This window comes from Rhinolophus hipposideros (assembly GCF_964194185.1).
Source record: "Rhinolophus hipposideros genome assembly, contig: HAP1_SCAFFOLD_56, whole genome shotgun sequence".
In the NCBI taxonomy this organism is placed as follows: Eukaryota; Metazoa; Chordata; class Mammalia; order Chiroptera; family Rhinolophidae; genus Rhinolophus; species Rhinolophus hipposideros.
Window position 1 is genome coordinate 215775 of NW_027669284.1, and position 23822 is coordinate 239596.

The following is a 23822-nucleotide window of genomic DNA, read 5'->3' on the forward strand; positions in this document are numbered from 1 at the left end:
AGGAAGCAGAGGTGTTGCATCATCACAATTCTAGTTTACAACAGCCACTCGGGCTGCAATTTATGATATTGAGGACTTCCGTTTCTTTCTAGGATCCTATCCATCAGCCTGTCTTGTGTCACAGCATAGCCTCTCCCCGGTGCCTCCAAACCCACAAAGGCAGCTGCCAACAATAGGTCACTTTGTAGCTTCCCCTAGGTGGCTCCTGGTTGGGCACAACAGCAGCTGACTTGGGCCTGCCCCACAGCCCCTCCCAAGAGGCCCCAAATCCAACACACCTGGGGATCAGTTTCAGCAACACCAGAACATCACCAAAATAGCTCCATAATGACACGCCCAATCCATGGACTGAGCAGACACGGGAGCCCTGCTACAGCCGATCTCACTCTGTGGGGTCAGCCCACACACAGGGGTTCATCTACTGTAGTCACAGCCAGTCGTCCTGAGGGTCAATTCCACACCCAGATGTGCCAACAGCAATAAGGCTCAAGTACAACAGGAGGGCACACACCACCCACACGAGCTTCTGGAGCACCCGGCTCAGGTGACCGGGGAGACTGTACCACTGGGCCCCACACGACACCTGGTATGTAAGGCAATACTGTCAAGACGAGGAGAATTAGCAGATCTACAGAATACAGAGAAACAAACACAGAGAGGCAGTGAAAAAAGGAGAGAAAGAAACATTTCTCTAATGAAAGAACAGGATAAAACTCTAGAAAAAGAGGTAAACCAAACGGAGACAAGCAATATACCAGATACAGAGTTCAAAATACTGATTATAGGGATGCTAGATGAAATTAGGGGAAGAATAGACAAAGTAAGTAAAACTTCAACGGAGAGACAGCAAACATAAAAAGGACACAGAAATCGTTTAAAAAAAGTCTGAAATGAAAAATACAATATCTGAAATGAATAATTTATAGATGGAATCAGCACCACATTTGGTGAAGCAGAGGTTCAATAGTGATTTGGTAGACAAGGTAGCACAAACACCCAATCAGAACAGAGAAAAAATGAATATAAAAATATAAATAAAACAGAAAGTGCTTTAAGGGATGTCTGAGACAATATCAGGTGTAACAACATACGTAAGGCTATCTAAAGGAGAAGAGAGAGAGAGAGCAGGAATTGAAAACCTATTGGAATACACAATGATGGAAACCTTTCCTAACCTGGAGAAGGAGATAGACACACAAGCGTAGGAAACACAAAGAGTTCCAAACAAAATGAACCCAAACAGGTCCACACCAAAACATATCATAATTAAAATTCCAAAGGGTTAGGACATGGAGAGAATATTAAAACCATCAAGAGAAAAGTAGTTAGTCACGTACAATGGAGATCTCATAAGACTGTCAGGTGATCTCTCAAGAGAAAATTTGCAGGTCAGAAGAGATTGGCAAGAAATATTGAAAGTGATGAAAAGCAATAATCTACAACCAAGATTACTATTACTGCATCCGGCCAGGCTCTCATTTCGAATCAAAGGAGAGGTAAAGACTTGCCAGAGAAAAAGATGATGGCATCAGCACCAACAAACCAGTATCAAGAAATGTGAAACGAGGACTTGAAAAAAGAAGTAGAAGTAGAAAGAGGAAGAGGAGGAGGAGGAGGAAGAGGAGGAGGAGGAGGAGGAGGAGGAGGAGGAGAAATATGAATAATAAAATGGCAATAATTACATACGTATAAAAATTACTTTAAATGTAAATAGGTTAAATGTTTCAGTCAAGACATAAGGTGGCAGAATGGATAGGACTACAAGAGCCATATATATGACATCAAACTCAAAAATTTTTGCACAGTAATAGAAACCATCAACAAAATGAAAACACAACCAGATGAATGGGAGAAGGTATCCAAAACACATAAGGAACTCATAAAACGTAACACCAAAAGACAATGCAATTACAAAATGAGAAGAGTACTTGAATAGACTTTTCTCCAAAGAGGTCACACAGATAGCCAAGAGACATACGAAAACACGCTCAGTGCCACTAATCATCAGAGCGATGCAAATTAAAAGCACAATGAGCTACCACCTCACACCTGTCAGAATGGCCGTCATCAATAAATCAACAAACAACCAATGTTGATGAGGATGTGAAGGGAAGCCCCGTGCACTGTTGGTGGGACTGCAAATCTGACCAGACACAATGGAAAACAATATGGAAGCTCCTCAAAAATTTGAAAATAGAACTACCAGGTGGCATAGCAATCCCACTTCTGAGTTTTTCTCCGCAGAAATCCCAAACACTGATTTGAAACATGTATGCATCTGTATGGTTATATTTACATAATTTACAATACTCCAGATTAAGAAATAACTGAAGTATCCATCGTAGTGGATAAAGAAGAAGTGGTACATATACACAACAACATACTACTTGGCTGTAAACAAAGAACAAAATCTTACCATTTGCGACAATGTGCGTGGACCTAGAGGGTATTATTCGAAGTGAAAAAAGTCAGATAGAGAAAGGCAAACACCACATGATTTCACCTATTGGTGATATGTAAAAAAAAAATAAATGAACATAGAAAAAAGAAACAAACTCATAGGTGCAGAGAACTAACTGATCGTTGCTCAGAGGGAAGAGTATTGGGGAACAAACTGAAAAGGTTAAAGGGTTAAGAAGTACAAATTGGCAGTTATAAAATAGTCATGTAGATGTCAAGTACAGCACAAAGATATAGTAAATAACACTGTAATAACTAAGTATGGTGTCAGGTATACCACACTAATCAGGGTACCACTTTACACATTATAGAAATGCCTAACTACTATGCTGTACACCTGAGGCTGACATCATTGAATGTCAACTATAACAGAAATGAAAAATTTTACATTTAAACTAAAAACTTTCTGAAATTTGATATTTTATTATGTAGTTTTTAAGAATCTCTGCTTTTCACCAGAGTAAAGAAAGGATCCTGTCTTTTGCAGACACGGCTCCTTTCTTTACTTTGGTCAATGCATCATGGTCAATGGGCATAAAATCTCACGGACATGTTTTTATAGGGAGCAGCTAAGAGCATCATCAGCTTTGGAGCCAAGTGGATTTTGCATCAAACCCTCAAACTTCTCCCTGGCTACTGCAAGACATGCTGCCTAGATTGCCTTGGACTCCATTTCCTTATCTCTGAACATGAGGATTCCCTTCCTTGACAAAGCTATTCTGAGGATTAAATCAGATCATGCTTGTTACAGAATAGGTACAGAACAAGTGTTGATTTTACTATGGAGTATTTCAGCATATCAGTTAAATGAAAATCTGTGTCGCTCTTGCTTATACGGGCACAGGGGCCCACGCATCAAAAACCATGTAATCAAACACGCCATTAAAACACTAAACTTGAAAAAAAAAAAAAGAATCTCTGCTTTTCAAATTGGTTATTATTTTATACAAAACATATACTCTTCAATTAGATAAAGACATTTAAAATATTCACAATGCAATGATTTAGAACATAGTGGAATCCCTTTGTAATATGGGTTTTGAGATAGACAACATGAATTCTAAACTTTCAAAACTTCTACTATTATTTTAAGTCTAAATGATGAACCTGGTATACCGGAAACTAATATAAAATAATATGGAATGTCCACGGGATGTAAGTGAAAAAATAATGGAGAAAACACTCCCTCCTAACAAGTATACCATACCAACATACATAGCGTAAAAAAATAAAACTATATGTCATATGCTATATAGTTTTAAAACTGAAAGGTATCAGGAAGAATTCATGACTGTTACAATGAGTACCTGATCCATTAAAGATTCCATTTAGGCACGAGTATGATAAAAGTCAGGCTGGTATAACGTAAAAGTCACATTAAGAATCCTTACCTTTAACCAAATTGCATATCTCCGTCACTGTGGGAAAACTCCCTATAGAATTTTACTATCACAATACATTTCCCAGACCCTTCTTTTCTCAGCTCCCAACTTCGATACTTACTAAAGTTAAAAGAACAACAACAAAACAACGAAGCATCAAATGGTCATATGTTATCAAATGGTTCACCTTGACCAATTTTCCATAACAAACATAAAACAATGATAGGTGGAGCACTACTAAATTTTACAACTCGGCGCTACACAAAACTAAATTAAGAGCACAACAGTTAATTTCACACAGGAGCCTTTTACCTTGGTACCAACATCGAAGAGTTCATCGTCTGACGTAGACCATGAATCATCACTGCCAGGTTTCCAGGAAAGACTTCCGGGGAAAGATACACAACAGACACAAGTGAGTTCATTTCTTTACAAAGGCAGCAACAACAACAACAAAAGGAGTACAATTCAGCTATCTGCATATGAAATGAAGTTTCTTGATACGATTAAAATTTAGATGATGTTCTAGAAAAGCTATCAGTTATCTATTGCTGCCTCCACCACTCCCAACTCGTGCAATATTTAATGAAGATACACTCTAAGTTTCCATAACAAAAAACGACAGCAAACATGTTGGCAACACCTGAGAGTACCTTGTTTTCACCAAAGTCCTGAAGGCTGAATTGAAAACGCAATTAATAGCTGACAATAGGAACCTGAACTGGGACAAAAGCAATGACCTAAATCAAGATAGAATGATACACTGAGCCTTCTCCACGGTCTGTCCCTGGTTCAAAGATTAATCTGTGTGGGTCAAAAACGGCAGTCTTGCTTCTTTAACATAGAAAGCAGTTACTAAACTTATCCCATTCCTTGTTTTCACTCAAAAACACTACAGTGAGGTCCCTGAAATGCATGAAATGTTTGCAACTTACATGTACAAAAGTCAAAGAACAAATATGTACGTTGTTAGCCTCCCCACTCCCAGATCACTTGTCCGCAAAGCTTCCTGGCAATCTCCAACCTTGAAAACTTCAGCCTACGAAGGCATAGACTCCTGAAACAAGGTTGGGCTCAAATGACCCACAGTAGGAGTTCTCTATTTCCCTGTTCCTGGAAAACAAGCTAAATGGAGCCTCAGTCATCCACTCCCAACACAGGCACGTTACCACCTACCCAACTCCATTACTGGTTTCACAATCAGTCCTCCCTCTGCCCAACCCTCCATCTCCATGGGAAGGACATCAGCGCGTTGGGCAAAGAGGTAGAGGTGACAAGACACCTGCCGTGGTGTCTTGTGCTGATCTATGTAGTTCAGCAATCTCCAGTGCCTTTGGACTCAAGGGGACCCCCTCTGTAATTTCGGGTGCAGGTGGATGATACCACATTCCTACTTGCTATAAAGAGAATGTTTCCAGAGGCTCAAAGGTTTAATATGTTTTCATACAAACCTTAAATTTTGCTGGTTCCTCCAATTCAACAAACAAAACAGCAGCAACCTGTTCAGGCAGGACGCCCTTGAGCCCCTTATTTTAATCTGCTTTTTTAGACAACTACCAACATCCTGTGTCCTTCCTTCCTGTAATTTCTCTTTACCTTGTCATACCCTAACATTCTGATCTCTTTTCCCTCATCTGATCTCTATCTAATCTCTGCTCTAAGAGCCTTATTCCTATCCCAACCTGTGTTGTTCCTCTTGAAACGTGGATTCCCCTGCTAATTCCATTCTTAGCCTCTTCCATTGCATTCACTAGAGCTTTCCATAATTAAAACACTCACCCAAAGGATGATAAAGAAGGAAGTGTACTGGGCTTAGAAACCTATACTAATCTCATTTCATCACTCACTGTACTCAAAGAAGTCACTTCAATCTCTTACAGTTCAAACTCCTCATGTGATCAACCACTTGACCAAAACATTAATGGCAGCATGAAATACTAGGGGGTGTTTTGAATAATTAATTGATAACATTCATTCAACACCTGGAATTCTATGTACTTTTGATTCTGTCAAGAAAAATGGAGAATACTTAGCTGGCAGAAGTGGAAAAAAATAACACAACAACAGCAACAAAACTACCCCGAGTAAAGCAGAGAAAAAGGTAAAAAATCAAGAAAAGTCATGGAAGAAGGAAGAAAGACTCTGGAAAAAGAGAAAAAACTTCCTAGAACAAGGTAAAGGTATTAGCCAGAAGGAAAACACAGTCTGAGGAGTCAGTAAGTAGAGAAGTCAATTAGAAATATCCTATCAATTTGTGCTGAATTAGCACAACAGTCTATACATAGATGATCTTCACTTACAGAACAACAATTCGTCCCAAGAAGGGTACATCGCATTATACCTGAAAACATTTATCTGATTAGGTCTTGCTTATGTACAACCTGTGGTTCTGTGGCCACAGCGAACTGACATCTGCCCTCAACACTGATGGTGAAAACAAGGTTCTCGTGACTGCTGCAATTGTCAAGTACATTAAGACAAAAGCTTGGGCTAACTGGGCTTGATAGGAAACTTCTAAATCAGCATTAAGGCATCACTAAACGGGACTCTCTGAGGCCACCTGACGTGCACCTGAATCTTGAATCCAGACCTGTCCAGGCACTTCTCAGTACAGGCTGAGGGACAAGAGAACGGACTTGGGAAGCCAAGCAGGCTGAAGGTCACATCACGGGTCAGCCACTTGGTAACTATGGAACCAAGTGTCAATTAATCCACCTCCTGGAACCACACTCCTCTAATGAATAAAAACAGCCGAACAGCACAGCTACTTTGCAAATCAACTGTGCCGATGACCTGGGATAACCAATGGTAGGCACATAGTATAGGGTCTAGCCCAGAGCAGAACACTCATTAAAGCTTACTGGCTTCTCTCCGCAGTCTCTTAGTTAACATGCAATTTTAGAAATCCATAAAATCCTACCTGCTTGCAGGGTCGCATTGAGAACACTCATCCACTGTTAAAAGAAAAAAAATTCAAATACATTGTAAATACACAATAGAAAAACACAGAACTTTGAAAGCGTCAGATTCAAGTGATGTAAAAATATTTGTTTGGGAACACCCCTGAAGACTATAGTAGAGTGAATGTTACTGATACAACTGGTGGGCAATTAATACATGAAGAACTTTTACTTCCTCTGCTGTATATCTGTGTGTGTGTGTGTATATATTTATATTTATATATTTATATACATACACATATACACAGATATATATATATATATATATATATATATATATATATATATATATATATATATATACATATATACATATGTACCTATATATGTGTGCATGTATGCATATATACTCCCCAGGGTATGTGAAATACTAGTCTAAATGGATTCACCCTTTCTCCTTATTCCCTTTCTTATTTCCTTATGTTACTCTGATTGAGGAAGAATGCCAATGTCTTGCTAAAACTTATTCCATTTGGCTGTGAGTTGCGTAAACATAAAGCAGATTTTGCTACAAAATGACTATAGGAAATTCATAACTACGATCAACCTACACAGAGGTGGGCTAGGGTTGAACTCTTTCTGTTTTTTTTTATTTCCTTCTTTGCTTTCTCTGTTTTCTTGTAGCTGTGATTCACACAATTCATGGAGGGAAGAATTATGTAAGAGGAACACACCTACAACCTGCGTCTTTCGTTTGTCTATTACGGGCATCTGTCCAAACTCTGTGGGTGCTGACAGAGGTCTCATTGAGTGTGTGGCAAATGGCCTTTTATCACCAAATTTCGAATCCCCGGATATTTGACAAGTTCCATGATTGAAAGTCAAAGAAGTAGAATCCCAGCTGGAAAAATCTGAAAATAAAATTTTCGTTTATGAGGAGGTAAAAATAACACAAAGTTGACCATATTGTAAAACTTCCTTCTTCAGAGAAGCAGTCCCACGTCCTCCTTTCTCCCAAACACTCTACTCCTTCAGAGCTCATTTTATTTTAGGTGTCCTATACTTGCCATTCACGTAAGTTAAGTTGAATTAACTATTGTCACTCAGCAATTTCTGTTATATAATGTGGTTCCAATTAAAGCTTTTCTTCTTATTACTTAACATGGTGCTGTGTGTGACATTTTTTGTCATTATCAAAAGTTATGTCTAACCGCTTATCTTAATTTTAAATATGTGTGACAAACATGGATTTAAAAAACTTTCATTGAATGGTACAATTCCAAATAAGAAACTACTTATTACAAGAAAATGGTCTTTTCTAAATGCCCCAATATCTTCAGAATTCATTTTTAAGCCTTAGATAAACAGATATTCACATGACAAATTACAGTCCTGGGCGACCTTATTGTTTACAAAGAAAAATGGGATCAAACGAGGTCCCCATGAGCTCCAAAGAGTACAGGGTACCATGAGACAGAAAATGAATATATAACAAAAGTATTTTCCTTTTGTTTTTTTAAACAATATTCTCAGCTTAAAACTTTTTAAGACAAGTGAAAGAAAAACACAATTGTAGAAGTGAAGCTTTAAAGCCTCTTTTATCACTTCACATCCAGGAAGCCCGTACATCATTTAAAACGGTGGTTTCCAATGTCATGTGAGAATCCGTGAAGTCCCAAGGTCTGTCAGTCGAGGGGCCCGAAAAGGTCAAAGCTATTTTCACAGAAAGACTGAATGTCATTTGCCATTTTCACTCTCATTCTCTTCTAAGTGTACAGTAGAGCTTTCCACAGCCGTGATATCACAGCTCTGATGGTGACATCATAGCTCTATGGTTACTGGGTCGTAGCTCCAATGGCTCACGGAATGCATGACTGTGTGTGCTCCTATTTTAAATTGTTCAGTTTTTATTTCTAATATTGTAACTATCTATGGAGACTACCGACTTAAAAATATTCTTTGGAATTCTCAATAATTTTTAATAGCATAAAAGCATCCCAAGGCACAAAAGCTTCAGAATTCCTTTTTTCAAAGATTGTGTCTACCAAATATTCATTATCATTAATTACTTCTCCCATTTTTAATAATCGAAGACACCATAGGCGCACGTACACACATAGCCAGTGTCTGCTCAGCAGAACATCTGGTTGGCTTAAGACCATCAGTGTCACAACACTAAGAGGAAGTAAAGTTAAAACACAAATGACATGGTAGCAACTGAGGCTTACTTGGGTAAACGTCAAAATTCAAATGACCATTTGAAACGCTGGAAGTATCTTCCAGTTTGATTATTAACCTCTGAGAACCCCTATTAAGTACAGGGGTTCCAAACTGGGACATTTAGGATATCGAAACAAGAGGAGAAACATTTTAGTGAAGTCACCCTTTTAAAATCTTGTTTTCTTATTCCTGTCGATGTCTTTTTTCTCAAACATCGATACCAACAATGACATCACGTTGTTTATGTGAAATACTTCAATTAAATTTGTAACAAAGGAAAGTAAGTCTGAATAGAAGACTGTGAGCACGTCAAATGTCCTTGCGTACTCCTTCCCAAAATTAAATTGGTATTACACAGTGTACCTGGTCTGAAGGGTTGCACATCGTCCATTCCTACAGCTCTGTTAGGAACAGGATCTTCCACTTCAATGCTCGGCTGAAGGGGTTAGGAAACAAGATGATTAGTAATTAATGGACACTTCACACCATCTCTAGTTAATAATTCAGGATGAAAATGTTAAAGTTATCACCTCCAAGAAAAGGATTTTTTGAAAAATATGTGTTTAAGCATATATTAGGTTCGTGCAAACGTAATTGCAGATTTGCAATTTTTTTTAACCTTTTAAACCTCAATTACTTTCACAACAACCTAATACTTTGATAAGTGTACTTGATATAACTGTTAAATATTTCTAATGACAGATTTGTTTTTTAGTGTTAAAACAAGATACTTGCTTGACATGGTAAGAACCCTTGGTGTATGTCCAGTTGAGTTTAGACAGAACATTTTAGAACCTACTTCATCTATGTCAACAAGAGCTAGGAAAAACCGAACTCTTATTGGACAAAAAATTTGATAGAAAAACATGATTGAACCAAGTGGCAAAGAGATAAGAAAAACTTTTCATTAAATTGTGTTTCAATAAATGATAGGAAAAATGTTATATATAGTTATGCAACTTTTCAAAAAAGTATAATAATTTCTAATCAGGGAAAAATAAGAACATTTATTTATTATAGTCATCTGAAATGTACCAGACACTTACTATGCACATTTTATTTCTTTTCCACCCAAAACAACAAATATGAAAACAGTTTGATGATGGTTACCCCACTTCCTGCTTGGTGGCCATTCCAAGACATTAGAATGAAATGATGAACAGATGTGATCCATTGTTGTTCATGCCCAGCAGGTTTTGCTCCTAGATCTTCACATGACTGGCTCCTTCTCATGCTTCACTTGGCCGTTTTTGTCACCCTCAGAAAGATCTTTCCTGACCACCGAAACTGCACTCCCACTCCTATTCCAACTACAACCATGCCCCCCCCATGACAATATTCTCTAACCCAGCATTCTCCATTCTCTTTAAATGACCCAGATATAGTGACTTACAATGGACTGTTGTTCACTTGTTTTTCTGCTCCTACAGCTACAGCTGAACCCCTGAACTTCCCTATTCATTGTCTAACTGCCCAGCACAAAGCTGGTATCTAACTAGAAATTTACTCAAGGTGAAACACTGAGCTCGCACCAACAGAGCCTCAAGTACCGAAACACTACACATCTACAGGGTATCGCCTATCACAGTCTCCTGAAGTTTAGCATCCCCCAGATTAGAAATTCACATGCTTCTGACTTTTCCACTCTGTTCTTGACACTACTGCCATTTGATTGTCCTTCAGGTTTACAGAAAGTGTCCTCACCATTTAGTAAGTCACTACGGCCCACTGTGATCATTGATTTTATATTTCTATAGCTCCCTTTACACTTCACAAAGTGTTTTCACATTTGTTACCACATTAGTTCATTCCACATACTGAAAGGTAGGCATAAGTACCATTACGACAAATGAGGTCACTGACATCCGACAGGTTAAAAAGAAGTTTCCCCAAGATCCCACAGCTAGTAAGTGACCGATCCAGGATTCTAGTGTGTTCTTATCGTCAAACACAGTGCCTACACCAGTAGGCTGCAGTTGCCTATATCAGAGGATCACACCTTTCTTATATCTTTCAACAGCTGTCATCTCACATTGGCTCATCATTACATTGTACTTCTAGTACTACGAGTACGGTCGCCATCAAGTTACTCAATGCTTCCTATTTTAACTGAACACGACAGTTGTTACATATTAAAGCAGCACTCAGCCAAATTGTTGTTAGTGTAATCCAACATATTATTAGTATTCACCAGGCTTTTCCTACTGTAGAAAATGTCCTTGCGGACCTATTTGACAATACAAATATAATGATACTTTGATATCCCAGACATTATGTTTCCTAGTTCCAAGTTACAAACAAACCCTACTATCCAAATTCTTTCTGAATTTCATTAGGATATTTACACATCCACAAAAACCACAAAGTCATGCATTTGGGCATAGTTCGAACTGGAATAACTTTAATTTTTAGGTAAAGTTAACTTCACAACCCAAACCGGTTCCTTATGACTTGGAAGCCTACGTGTTTTATACTATTCCCAAGATTCTGTAGCTATTGAGTTACCCATCCAGGATTCCATTCTGTTCTTTCCTCAAACACAGTGTCTAGACCAGTAGGCTGCAGTTGCCTGTATCAGAAGATCACACCTTTCTTATCTCTTTCCACAGCTGTCACCTCGCATCAGCTCATCATTACTTTGTACTTCTATTACTACAAGTATGGTTGCCATCAAGACACTCAATGCATGCTATTTTAACTGAACAAGACAGTTGTCCTGTATTAAAACAGCGCTCAGCTGATTACTGTTAGTATAATCCTACGTATTATTACTATTCACTATGGTCTTTTTTCATTGGAACGGTTTCTTGCAGATCTATTCGACATTACAAATATAATAATACTTTGATGTCCCAGGCATTATCTTTTCAAGTTCCAAATTATTAAAAAAAAAACACCCTACAAACCAATTTCTTTCTTTCTGACTCATTAGGACATTTGCACATCTACAAAAACCACAGAGTCATGCATTTGGGCATAGGTTGACTGGGAATAATTCTTTAGCTTTTAGGTGAACTTAACTTCACAACCCAAACTGATTCCTTATGACTTGGAAGCCTTAGTGTTTTATGCTTTTCCACACTGACTTCCTTAAGTGACACTTGCAAGTTAGCAGAATTGTACTACGCTGTCTTATTATATTACGCACATAGCTAGTTTATTCATTATAGGATAAACCATAAAAAATGATTTGTATGAGGAAATGCAGAGGCGAGAAAGTAAAGTCAAAGCATACCTTTTTCATTTTAACATCACTCAATGGTGATATTTAAAATAGTAATGATAATAATAATAGTGTAAGACAGTACCTCAGAATCCCAAGGTGATTCTTCATCTTCATCTTGTCCTAATCCTAATGATGACTTTATAACTATAAAATGTAGTCACAGGTACATTAATGTGAACATATATTACTATGCATTTTAAGTACACATTCAGTCGTGCTTATTTCCATAAAAGTAATAGCAGAAAAGAATTCAGGGGAACGAAGCATTTGCAAGAAGAAGCAGCTGTTAGTAGTGGGGATACTTTTGCCCAAAAGATAGGAAAAAATGCTTAAAAGAAATGAATATCACATTTGGATCGACACATGTTAGATTTCTTTATAGCAGAGCTTAAGCTAGAAAGAATTCATAGATAGTCACTAAATTACCACTTATATTATTCTGGTGTGCTCCATCAACACAAGTCAAATTACCATTGTTTGCTTGGTCTTGTGGAGCACTTTCAATAATATCCACACGATTTTCTCTTTTTCGAATTGCTGGCTTGGTTGCTTCTTTCTATTAAAAAAAGAAAGAAAAAAAAGAAAAGAAAAACCCAACTTCAGAAAACATCCTATTCATTTACTCATTGACTCACTCACTCAGTCAATCCGTAGGTAAGACAAGAAAACTTTACTGTAGCCGTCATAGCCAGACCCAGGGGAAGCTGGAAATAGAAATGAAACATTTTGTCCTACATTCTAGTAGGAGTAGAGATATTATAATACATGAAAAATAACAACAGAAAAGTACCGCTCTCCACTTCCACACCTGAAGTGAATAAAGTATAGTAAGGGCACAAAAGAGACGACAATCCGTTTTATCAGGGAAGCTCAGCAGATACTGCAAAGATAGGGCTGCATCTTGAAAGTTATACAAGGTGCTGAGGGAAGGCATGAAGGGGATTCCACAAGGGCAGCAGGAGCAAAAGCCTGAGGTGTGAAACAACATGTTGTAAGTGAGGGCAGCAAAGGAATGAGGTAAGCCTGGAACTCTGAGAATGGGATAGAGACAACTGCAGAATCAGAACCAAATCAAAGAAGGCACATGTCATGCTAGCAGATGAATTCTACCCTCACGTAATGGGGAGTCACTCAGGAAGCAGAGGTGTTGCATCTTCACAATTCTAGTTTACAACAGCCACTCGGGCTGCAATTTATGATATTGAGGACTTCCGTTTCTTTCTAGGATCCTATCCATCAGCCTGTCTTGTGTCACAGCATAGCCTCTCCCCGGTGCCTCCAAAACCACAAAGGCAGCTGCCAACAATAGGTCACTTTGTAGCTTCCCCTAGGTGGCTCCCGGTTGGGCACAAGCAGCAGCTGGCTTGGGCCTGCCCCACAGCCCCTCCCAAGAGGCCCCAAATCCAACACACCTGGGGATCAGTTTCAGCAACACCAGAACATCACCAAAATAGCTCCATAATGACACGCCCAAGCCATGGACTGAGCAGACACCGGAGCCCTGCTACAGCCGATCTCACTCTGTGGGGTCAGCCCACACACAGGGGTTCATCTACTGTAGTCACAGCCAGTCGTCCTGAGGGTCAATTCCACACCCAGATGTGCCAACAGCAATAAGGCTCAAGTACAACAGGAGGGCACACACCACCCACACGAGCTTCTGGAGCACCCGGCTCAGGTGACCGGGGAGACTGTACCACTGGGCCCCACACGACACCTGGTATGTAAGGCAATACTGTCAAGACGAGGAGAATTAGCAGATCTACAGAATACAGGAAAACAAACACAGAGAGGCAGTGAAAAAAGAAGAGAGAAAGAAACATTTCTCTAATGAAAGAACAGGATAAAACTCTAGAAAAAGAGGTAAACCAAACGGAGACAAGCAATATACCAGATACAGAGTTCAAAATACTGGTTATAGGGATGCCAGATGAAATTAGGGGAAGAATAGACAAAGTAAGTAAAACTTCAACGGAGAGACAGCAAACATAAAAAGGACATAGAAATCGTTTAAAAAAAGTCTGAAATGAAAAATACAATATCTGAAATGAATAATTTATAGATGGAATCAGCACCACATTTGGTGAAGCAGAGGTTCAATAGTGATTTGGTAGACAAGGTAGCACAAACACCCAATCAGAACAGAAAAAAAATGAATATAAATAAAAATAAATAAATAAAACAGAAAGTGCTTTAAGGGATGTCTGGGACAATATCAGGTGTAACAACATCCGTAAGGCTATCTAAAGGAGAAGAGAGAGAGAGAGCAGGAATTGAAAACCTATTGGAATACACAATGATGGAAACCTTTCCTAACCTGGAGAAGGAGATAGACACACAAGCGTAGGAAACACAAAGAGTTCCAAACAAAATGAACCCAAACAGGTCCACACCAAAACATATCATAATTAAAATTCCAAAGGGTTAGGACATGGAGAGAATATTAAAACCATCAAGAGAAAAGTAGTTAGTCACGTACAGTGGAGATCTCATAAGACTGTCAGGTGATCTCTCAAGAGAAAATTTGCAGGTCAGAAGAGATTGGCAAGAAATATTGAAAGTGATGAAAAGCAATAATCTACAACCAAGATTACTATTACTGCATCCGGCCAGGCTCTCATTTCGAATCAAAGGAGAGGTAAAGACTTGCCAGAGAAAAAGATGATTGCATCAGCACCAACAAACCAGTATCAAGAAATGTGAAACGAGGACTTGAAAAAAGAAGTAGAAGTAGAAAGAGGAAGAGGAGGAGGAAGAGGAGGAGGAGGAGGAGGAGGAGGAGGAGGAGGAGGAGGAGAAGAAATATGAATAATAAAATGGCAATAATTACATACGTATAAAAATTACTTTAAATGTAAATAGGTTAAATGTTTCAGTCAAGACATAAGGTGGCAGAATGGATAGGACTACAAGAGCCATATATATGACATCAAACTCAAAAATTTTTGCACAGTAATAGAAACCATCAACAAAATGAAAACACGACCAGATGAATGGGAGAAGATATCCAAAACACATAAGGAACTCATAACACCACTCGTAACACCAAAAGACAATGCAATTACAAAATGAGAAGAGTACTTGAATAGACTTTTCTCCAAAGAGGTCACACAGATAGCCAAGAGACATACGAAAACATGCTCAGTGCCACTAATCATCAGAGCGATGCAAATTAAAAGCACAATGAGCTACCACCTCACACCTGTCCGAATGGCCGTCATCAATAAATCAACAAACAACCAATGTTGATGAGGATGTGAAGGGAAGCCCCGTGCACTGTTGGTGGGACTGCAAATCTGACCAGACACAATGGAAAACAATATGGAAGCTCCTCAAAAATTTGAAAACAGAACTACCAGGTGGCATAGCAATCCCACTTCTGGGTTTTTCTCCGCAGAAATCCCAAACACTGATTTGAAACATGTATGCATCTGTATGGTTATATTTACATAATTTACAATACTCCAGATAAAGAAATAACTGAAGTATCCATCGTAGTGGATAAAGAAGAAGTGGTACATATACACAACAACATACTACTTGGCTGTAAACAAAGAACAAAATCTTACCATTTGCGACAATGTGCGTGGACCTAGAGGGTATTATTCGAAGTGAAAAAAGTCAGATAGAGAAAGGCAAACACCACATGATTTCACCTATTGGTGATATGTAAAAAAAAATAAATGAACATAGAAAAAAGAAACAAACTCATAGGTGCAGAGAACTAACTGATCGTTGCTCAGAGGGAAGAGTATCGGGGAACAAACTGAAAAGGTTAAAGGGTTAAGAAGTACAAATTGGCAGTTATAAAATAGTCATGTAGATGTCAAGTACAGCACAAAGATATAGTAAATAACACTGTAATAACTAAGTATGGTGTCAGGTATACCACACTAATCAGGGTACCACTTTACACATTATAGAAATGCCTAACCACTATGCTGTACACCTGAGGCTGACATCATTGAATGTCAACTGTAACAGAAATGAAAAATTTTACATTTAAACTAAAAACTTTCTGAAATTTGATATTTTATTATGTAGTTTTTAAGAATCACTGCTTTTCACCAGAGTAAAGAAAGGATCCTGTCTTTTGCAGACACGGCTCCTTTCTTTACTTTGGTCAATGCATCATGGTCAATGGGCATAAAATCTCACGGACATGTTTTTATAGGGAGCAGCTAAGAGCATCATCAGCTTTGGAGCCAAGTGGATTTTGCATCAAAACCTGGCTACTGCAAGACATGCTGCCTAGATTGCCTTGGACTCCATTTCCTTATCTCTGAACATGAGGATTCCCTTCCTTGACAAAGCTATTCTGAGGATTAAATCAGATCATGCTTGTTACAGAATAGGTACAGAACAAGTGTTGATTTGACTATGGAGTATTTCAGCATATCAGTTAAATGAAAATCTGTGTCGCTCTTGCTTATACGGGCGCAGGGGCCCACGCATCAAAAACCATGTAATCAAACACGCCATTAAAACACTAAACTTGAAAAAAAAAAGAATCTCTGCTTTTCAAATTGGTTATTATTTTATACAAAACATATACTCTTCAATTAGATAAAGACATTTAAAATATTCACAATGCAATGATTTAGAACATAGTGGAATCCCTTTGTAATATGGGTTTTGAGATAGACAACATGAATTCTAAACTTTCAAAACTTCTACTATTATTTTAAGTCTAAATGATGAACCTGGTATACCGGAAACTAATATAAAATAATATGGAATGTCCACGGGATGTAAGTGAAAAAATAATGGAGAAAACACTCCCTCCTAACAAGTATACCCTACCAACATACAAAGCGTAAAAAAATAAAACTATATGTCATATGCTATATAGTTTTAAAACTGAAAGGTATCAGGAAGAATTCATGACTGTTACAATGAGTACCTGATCCATTAAAGATTTCATTTCGGGACGAGTATGATAAAAGTCAGGCTGGTATAACGTAAAAGTCACATTAAGAATCCTTACCTTTAACCAAATTGCATATCTCCGTCACTGTGGGAAAACTCCCTATAGAATTTTACTATCACAATACATTTCCCAGACCCTTCTTTTCTCAGCTCCCAACTTCGATACTTACTAAAGTTAAAAGAACAACAACAAAACAACGAAGCATCAAATGGTCATATGTTATCAAATGGTTCACCTTGACCAATTTTCCATAACAAACATAAAACAATGATAGGTGGAGCACTACTAAATTTTACAACTCGGCGCTACACAAAACTATATTAAGAGCACAACAGTTAATTTCACACAGGAGCCTTTTACCTTGGTACCAACATCGAAGAGTCCATCGTCTGACGTAGACCATGAATCATCACTGCCAGGTTTCCAGGAAAGACTTCCGGGGAAAGATACACAACAGACACAAGTGAGTTCATTTCTTTACAAAGGCAGCAACAACAACAACAAAAAAAGTACAATTCAGCTATCTGCATATGAAATGAAGTTTCTTGATATGATTAAAATTTAGAGGATGTTCTAGAAAAGCTATCAGTTATCTATTGCTGCCTCCACCACTCCCAACTCGTGCAATATTTAATGAAGAGACACTCTAAGTTTCCATAACAAAGAATGACAGCAAACATGTTGGCAACACCTGAGAGTACCTTGTTTTCACCAAAAGTCCTGAAGGCTGAATTGAAATTGCAATTAATAGCTGACAATAGGAACCTGAACTGGGACAAAAGCAATGACCTAAATCAAGGTAGAACGATACACTGAGCCTTCTCCACGGTCTGTCCCTGGTTCAAAGATTAATCTGTGTGGGTCAAAAACGGCAGTCTTGCTTCTTTAACATAGAAAGCAGTTACTAAACTTACCCCATTCCTTGTTTTCACTCAAAAACACTACAGTGAGGTCTCTGAAATGCATGAAATGTTTGCAACTTACATGTACAAAAGTCAAAGAACAAATATGTACGTTGTTAGCCTCCCCACTCCCAGATCACTTGTCCGCAAAGCTTCCTGGCAATCTCCAACCTTGAAAACTTCAGCCTACGAAGGCATAGACTCCTGAAACAAGGTTGGGCTCAAATGACCCACAGTAGGAGTTCTCTATTTCCCTGTTCCTGGAAAACAAGCTAAATGGAGCCTCAGTCATCCACTCCCAACAGAGGCATGTTACCACCTATCCAACTCCATTACTGGTTTCACAATCAGTCCTCCCTCTGCCCAACCCTCCATCTCCATGGGAAGGACATCAGCGCGTTGGGCAAAGAGGTAGAGGTGACTAGACACCTGCCGTGGGCCATAGATCTATGTAGTTCAGCAATCTCCAGTGCCTTTGGACTCAAGGGGACCCCCTCTGTAATTTCGGGTGCAGGTGGATGATACCACATTCCTACTTGCTATAAAGAGAATGTTTCCAGAGGCTCAAAGGTTTAATATGTTTTCATACAAACCTTAAATTTTGCTGGTTCCTCCAATTCAACAAACAAAACAGCAGCAACCTGTTCAGGCAGGACGCCCTTGAGCCCCTTATTTTAATCTGCTTTTTTAGACAACTACCAACATCCTGTGTCCTTCCTTCCTGTAATTTCTCTTTACCTTGTCATACCCTCCCATTCTGATCTCTTTTCCCTCATCTGATCTCTATCTAATCTCTGCTCTAAGAGCCTTATTCCTATCCCAACCTGTGTTGTTCCTCTTGAAATGTAGATTCCCCTGCTAATTCCATTCTTAGCCTCTTCCATTGCATTCACTAGAGCTTTCCATAATTAAAACACTCACCCAAAGGATGATAAAGAAGGAAGTGTACTGGGCTTAGAAACCTATACTAATCTCATTTCATCACTCACTGTACTCAAAGAAGTCACTTCAATCTCTTACAGTTCAAACTCCTCATGTGATCAACCACTTGACCAAAACATTAATGGCAGCATGAAGTACTAGGGGGTGTTTTGAATAATTAATTGATAACATTCATTCAACACCTGGAATTCTATGTACTTTTGATTCTGTCAAGAAAAATGGAGAATACTTAGCTGGCAGAAGTGGAAAAAAATAACACAACAACAGCAACAAAACTACCCCGAGTAAAGCAGAGAAAAAGGTAAAAAATCAAGAAAAGTCATGGAAGAAGGAAGAAAGACTCTGGAAAAAGAGAAAAAACTTCCTAGAACAAGGTAAAGGTATTAGCCAGAAGGAAAACACAGTCTGAGGAGTCAGTAAGTAGAGAAGTCAATTAGAAATATCCTCTCAATTTGTGCTGAATTAGCACAACAGTCTATACATAGATGATCTTCACTTACAGAACAACAATTCGTCCCAAGAAGGGTACATCGCATTATACCTGAAAACATTTATCTGATTAGGTCTTGCTTATGTACAACCTGTGGTTCTGTGGCCACAGCGAACTGACATCTGCCCTCAACACTGATGGTGAAAACAAGGTTCTCGTGACTGCTGCAATTGTCAAGTACATTAAGACAAAAGCTTGGGCTAACTGGGCTTGATAGGAAACTTCTAAATCAGCATTAAGGCATCACTAAACGGGACTCTCTGAGGCCACCTGACGTGCACCTGAATCTTGAATCCAGACCTGTCCAGGCACTTCTCAGTACAGGCTGAGGGACAAGAGAACGGACTTGGGAAGCCAAGCAGGCTGAAGGTCACATCACGGGTCAGCCACTTGGTAACTATGGAACCAAGGGTCAATTAATCCACCTCCTGGAACCACACTCCTCTAATGAATAAAAACGGCCGAACAGCACAGCTACTTTGCAAATCTACTGTGCCGACGACCTGGGATAACCAATGTTAGGCACATAGTATAGGGTCTAGCCCAGAGCAGAACACTCATTAAAGCTTACTGGCTTCTCTCCGCAGTCTCTTAGTTAACATGCAATTTTAGAAATCCATAAAATCCTACCTGCTTGCAGGGTCGCATTGAGAACACTCATCCACTGTTAAAAGAAAAAAAATTCAAATACATTGTAAATACACAATAGAAAAACACAGAACTTTGAAAGCGTCAGATTCAAGTGATGTAAAAATATTTGTTTGGGAACACCCCTGAAGACTATAGTAGAGTGAATGTTACTGATACAACTGGTGGGCAATTAATACATGAAGAACTTTTACTTCCTCTGCTGTATATCTGTGTGTGTGTGTGTGTGTGTATATTTATATTTATATATTTATATACATACACATATACACAGATATATATATATATATATATATATATATACACATATATACATATGTACCTATATATGTGTGCATGTATGCATATATACTCCCCAGGGTACGTGAAATACTAGTCTAAATGGATTCACCCTTTCTCCTTATTCCCTTTCTTATTTCCTTATGTTACTCTGATTGAGGAAGAATGCCAATGTCTTGCTAAAACTTATTCCATTTGGCTGTGAGTTGCGTAAACATAAAGCAGATTTTGCTACAAAATGACTATAGGAAATTCATAACTACGATCAACCTACACAGAGGTGGGCTAGGGTTGAACTCTTTCTGTTTTTTTTATTTCCTTCTTTGCTTTCTCTGTTTTCTTGTAGCTGTGATTCACACAATTCATGGAGGGAAGAATTATGTAAGAGGAACACACCTACAACCTGCGTCTTTCGTTTGTCTATTACGGGCATCTGTCCAAACTCTGTGGGTGCTGACAGAGGTCTCATTGAGTGTGTGGCAAATGGCCTTTTATCACCAAATTTCGAATCCCCGGATATTTGACAAGTTCCATGATTGAAAGTCAAAGAAGTAGAATCCCAGCTGGAAAAATCTGAAAATAAAATTTTCGTTTATGAGGAGGTAAAAATAACACAAAGTTGACCATATTGTAAAACTTCCTTCTTCAGAGAAGCAGTCCCACGTCCTCCTTTCTCCCAAACACTCTACTCCTTCAGAGCTCATTTTATTTTAGGTGTCCTATACTTGCCATTCACGTAAGTTAAGTTGAATTAACTATTGTCACTCAGCAATTTCTGTTATATAATGTGGTTCCAATTAAAGCTTTTCTTCTTATTACTTAACATGGTGCTGTGTGTGACATTTTTTGTCATTATCAAAAGTTATGTCTAACCGCTTATCTTAATTTTAAATATGTGTGACAAACATGGATTTAAAAAACTTTCATTGAATGGTACAATTCCAAATAAGAAACTACTTATTACAAGAAAATGGTCTTTTCTAAATACCCCAATATCTTCAGAATTCATTTTTAAGCCTTAGATAAACAGATATTCACATGACAAATTACAGTCCTGGGCGACCTTATTGTTTACAAGGAAAAATGGGATCAAACGAGGTCCCCATGAGCTCCAAAGAGTACAGGGTACCATGAGACAGAAAATGAATATATAACAAAAGTATTTTCCTTTTGTTTTTTTAAACAATATTCTCAGCTTAAAACTTTTTAAGACAAGTGAAAGAAAAACACAATTGTAGAAGTGAAGCTTTAAAGCCTCTTTTATCACTTCACATCCAGGAAGCCCGTACATCATTTAAAACGGTGGTTTCCAATGTCATGTGAGAATCCGTGAAGTCCCAAGGTCTGTCAGTCGAGGGGCCCGAAAAGGTCAAAGCTATTTTCACAGAAAGACTGAATGTCATTTGCCATTTTCACTCTCATTCTCTTCTAAGTGTACAGTAGAGCTTTCCACAGCCGTGATATCACAGCTCTGATGGTGACATCATAGCTCTATGGTTACTGGGTCGTAGCTCCAATGGCTCACGGAATGCATGACTGTGTGTGCTCCTATTTTAAATTGTTCAGTTTTTATTTCCAATATTGTAACTATCTATGGAGACTACCGACTTAAAAATATTCTTTGGAATTCTCAATAATTTTTAATAGCATAAAAGCATCCCAAGGCACAAAAGCTTCAGAATTGTTATTTTCAAAGATTGTGTCTACCAAATATTCATTACCATTAATTACTTCTCCCATTTTTAATAATCGAAGACACCATAGGCGCACGTACACACATAGCCAGTGTCTGCTCAGCAGAACATCTGGTTTTAAGACCATCAGTGTTACAACACTAAGAGGAAGTAAAGTTAAAAAGAATTGTCATGGTAGCAACTGGAGATTACTTGGGTAAATGTTAAAATTCAAATGACCATTTGAAAACGCTGGAAAAATCTTCCAGTGTGATCATTGGTAACCCGTATTAAGTACAGGGATTCCAAACTGGGACATTTAGGGTATCGAACAAACGGAGAACTATCTTAGTGAAGTCACCGTTTTAAAATCTCATTTTCTTATTCCTGTGAATACCTTTTCATCAAACACCGATACTAACAATGACATCACGTTATTTATGTCAAATCCTTCCATTAAATTTGTAACAAAAAAAAAGGAATGAGGAAGAGAAGACTGCAAGCATGTCACATGTCCTTGCGTACTCCTTCCCAAAATTAAATTGGTATTACAAAGTGTACCTGGTCTGAAGGGTTGCACATCGTCCATTCCTATAGGTTTGTACGGAACAGGATCTTCCACTTCAATGCTCGGCTGAAGGGGTTAGGAAACAACATGATTAGTAACTAATGGACACTTCATGCAATCTCTAGTTAACAATTCAGGATAACAATATTAATGTTATAATCTCCAAGAAAAGGACTTTTTGAAAAATATGTATTTAAGCAAATATTAGTTTGGTACAAGTGATAGTGCAGTTTGTGCAATTTTTTTTAAACGTTGTAAACCGCAATTACTCTTGCACCGAACTAATACCTTGAAAAGTGTATTTCCTATAACTTGAAATATTTCTAATGATACATTCTTTTTGTTTGTTTGTTTTTTTAGTGTTAAAACAAGATACTTGCTTGACATGGTAAGAAACCTTGGTGTATGTCCTGTTGAGTGTAAACAGAACATTTTAGAACCTACTTCATCTAGGTCAACAAGAGCTTGGAAAAACCAAACTCTTATTTGATAAAAATTTTGATAGGAAAAATGATTAAATAGAATGACAAAGTTGTAAGAAAAGCTTTTTGTTAAATTATATTTAAATAAACAATAGGAAAAACATTATATATAGTTATGCAACTTTTCAAAAAAGTTTAATAAATTCTAATCAGGAAAAGATAAGAACATTTATTTACTAACCATCTCAAATATACCGGGCATCTGCCATGCACAGTTTATTTCTTTTCCACACAAACAACAAATATAAAAATGGTTTGATGCTGGTTAGCCCTCTTCCTGCTTCCTGACCATTCCAAGACACTAGAATAAAATGATGAACCCACACGATCCATTGCTGTCCCTGCCCAGCAGGTTTCGCTCCTAGACCTTCAAATGACTGGCTCCTTCTCATGCTTCACGTGGCAGTATCCCACACAGACATTTACTTCAGGTCAAAACACTGAGCTCACACCAACAGAGCCTCAAGTACCGAAACACTACACATCAACAGGGTATCGCCTATCACAGTCTCCTGAAGTTTAGCATCCCCCAGATTAGAAATCCACATGCCCCTTCTAACTTTTCCACTCTATTCTTGACACTACTGCCATTTGATTGTCCTTCAGGTTTACAAAAAGTGTCCCCACCATTTGGTAAGTCACTACCGCCCACTGTGATCATTGATTTTACATTTCTATAGCTCCCTTTACACTTCGCAAAGTGTTTTCACATTTGTTACC

The 23822-nt window shown here is 38.2% G+C and overlaps 1 protein-coding gene across 1 annotated transcript; it reads right to left on the reverse strand.

The window, feature by feature from the left end:
* Positions 1-194: 194 nt before the first annotated feature.
* Positions 195-23822, reverse strand: LOC308495636 (uncharacterized protein; the record flags this gene model as incomplete). The annotated part of the gene is made up of 6 exons (XM_081080600.1): positions 22614-23822; positions 20776-20952; positions 20083-20116; positions 17479-17551; positions 12660-12744; positions 195-205 (listed from the first exon to the last, which is right to left on the reverse strand). Exons 1-6 carry the CDS (start codon positions 22639-22641, stop codon positions 195-197), a joined length of 408 nt encoding a protein of 135 aa, XP_080936726.1. The 5' UTR covers positions 22642-23822.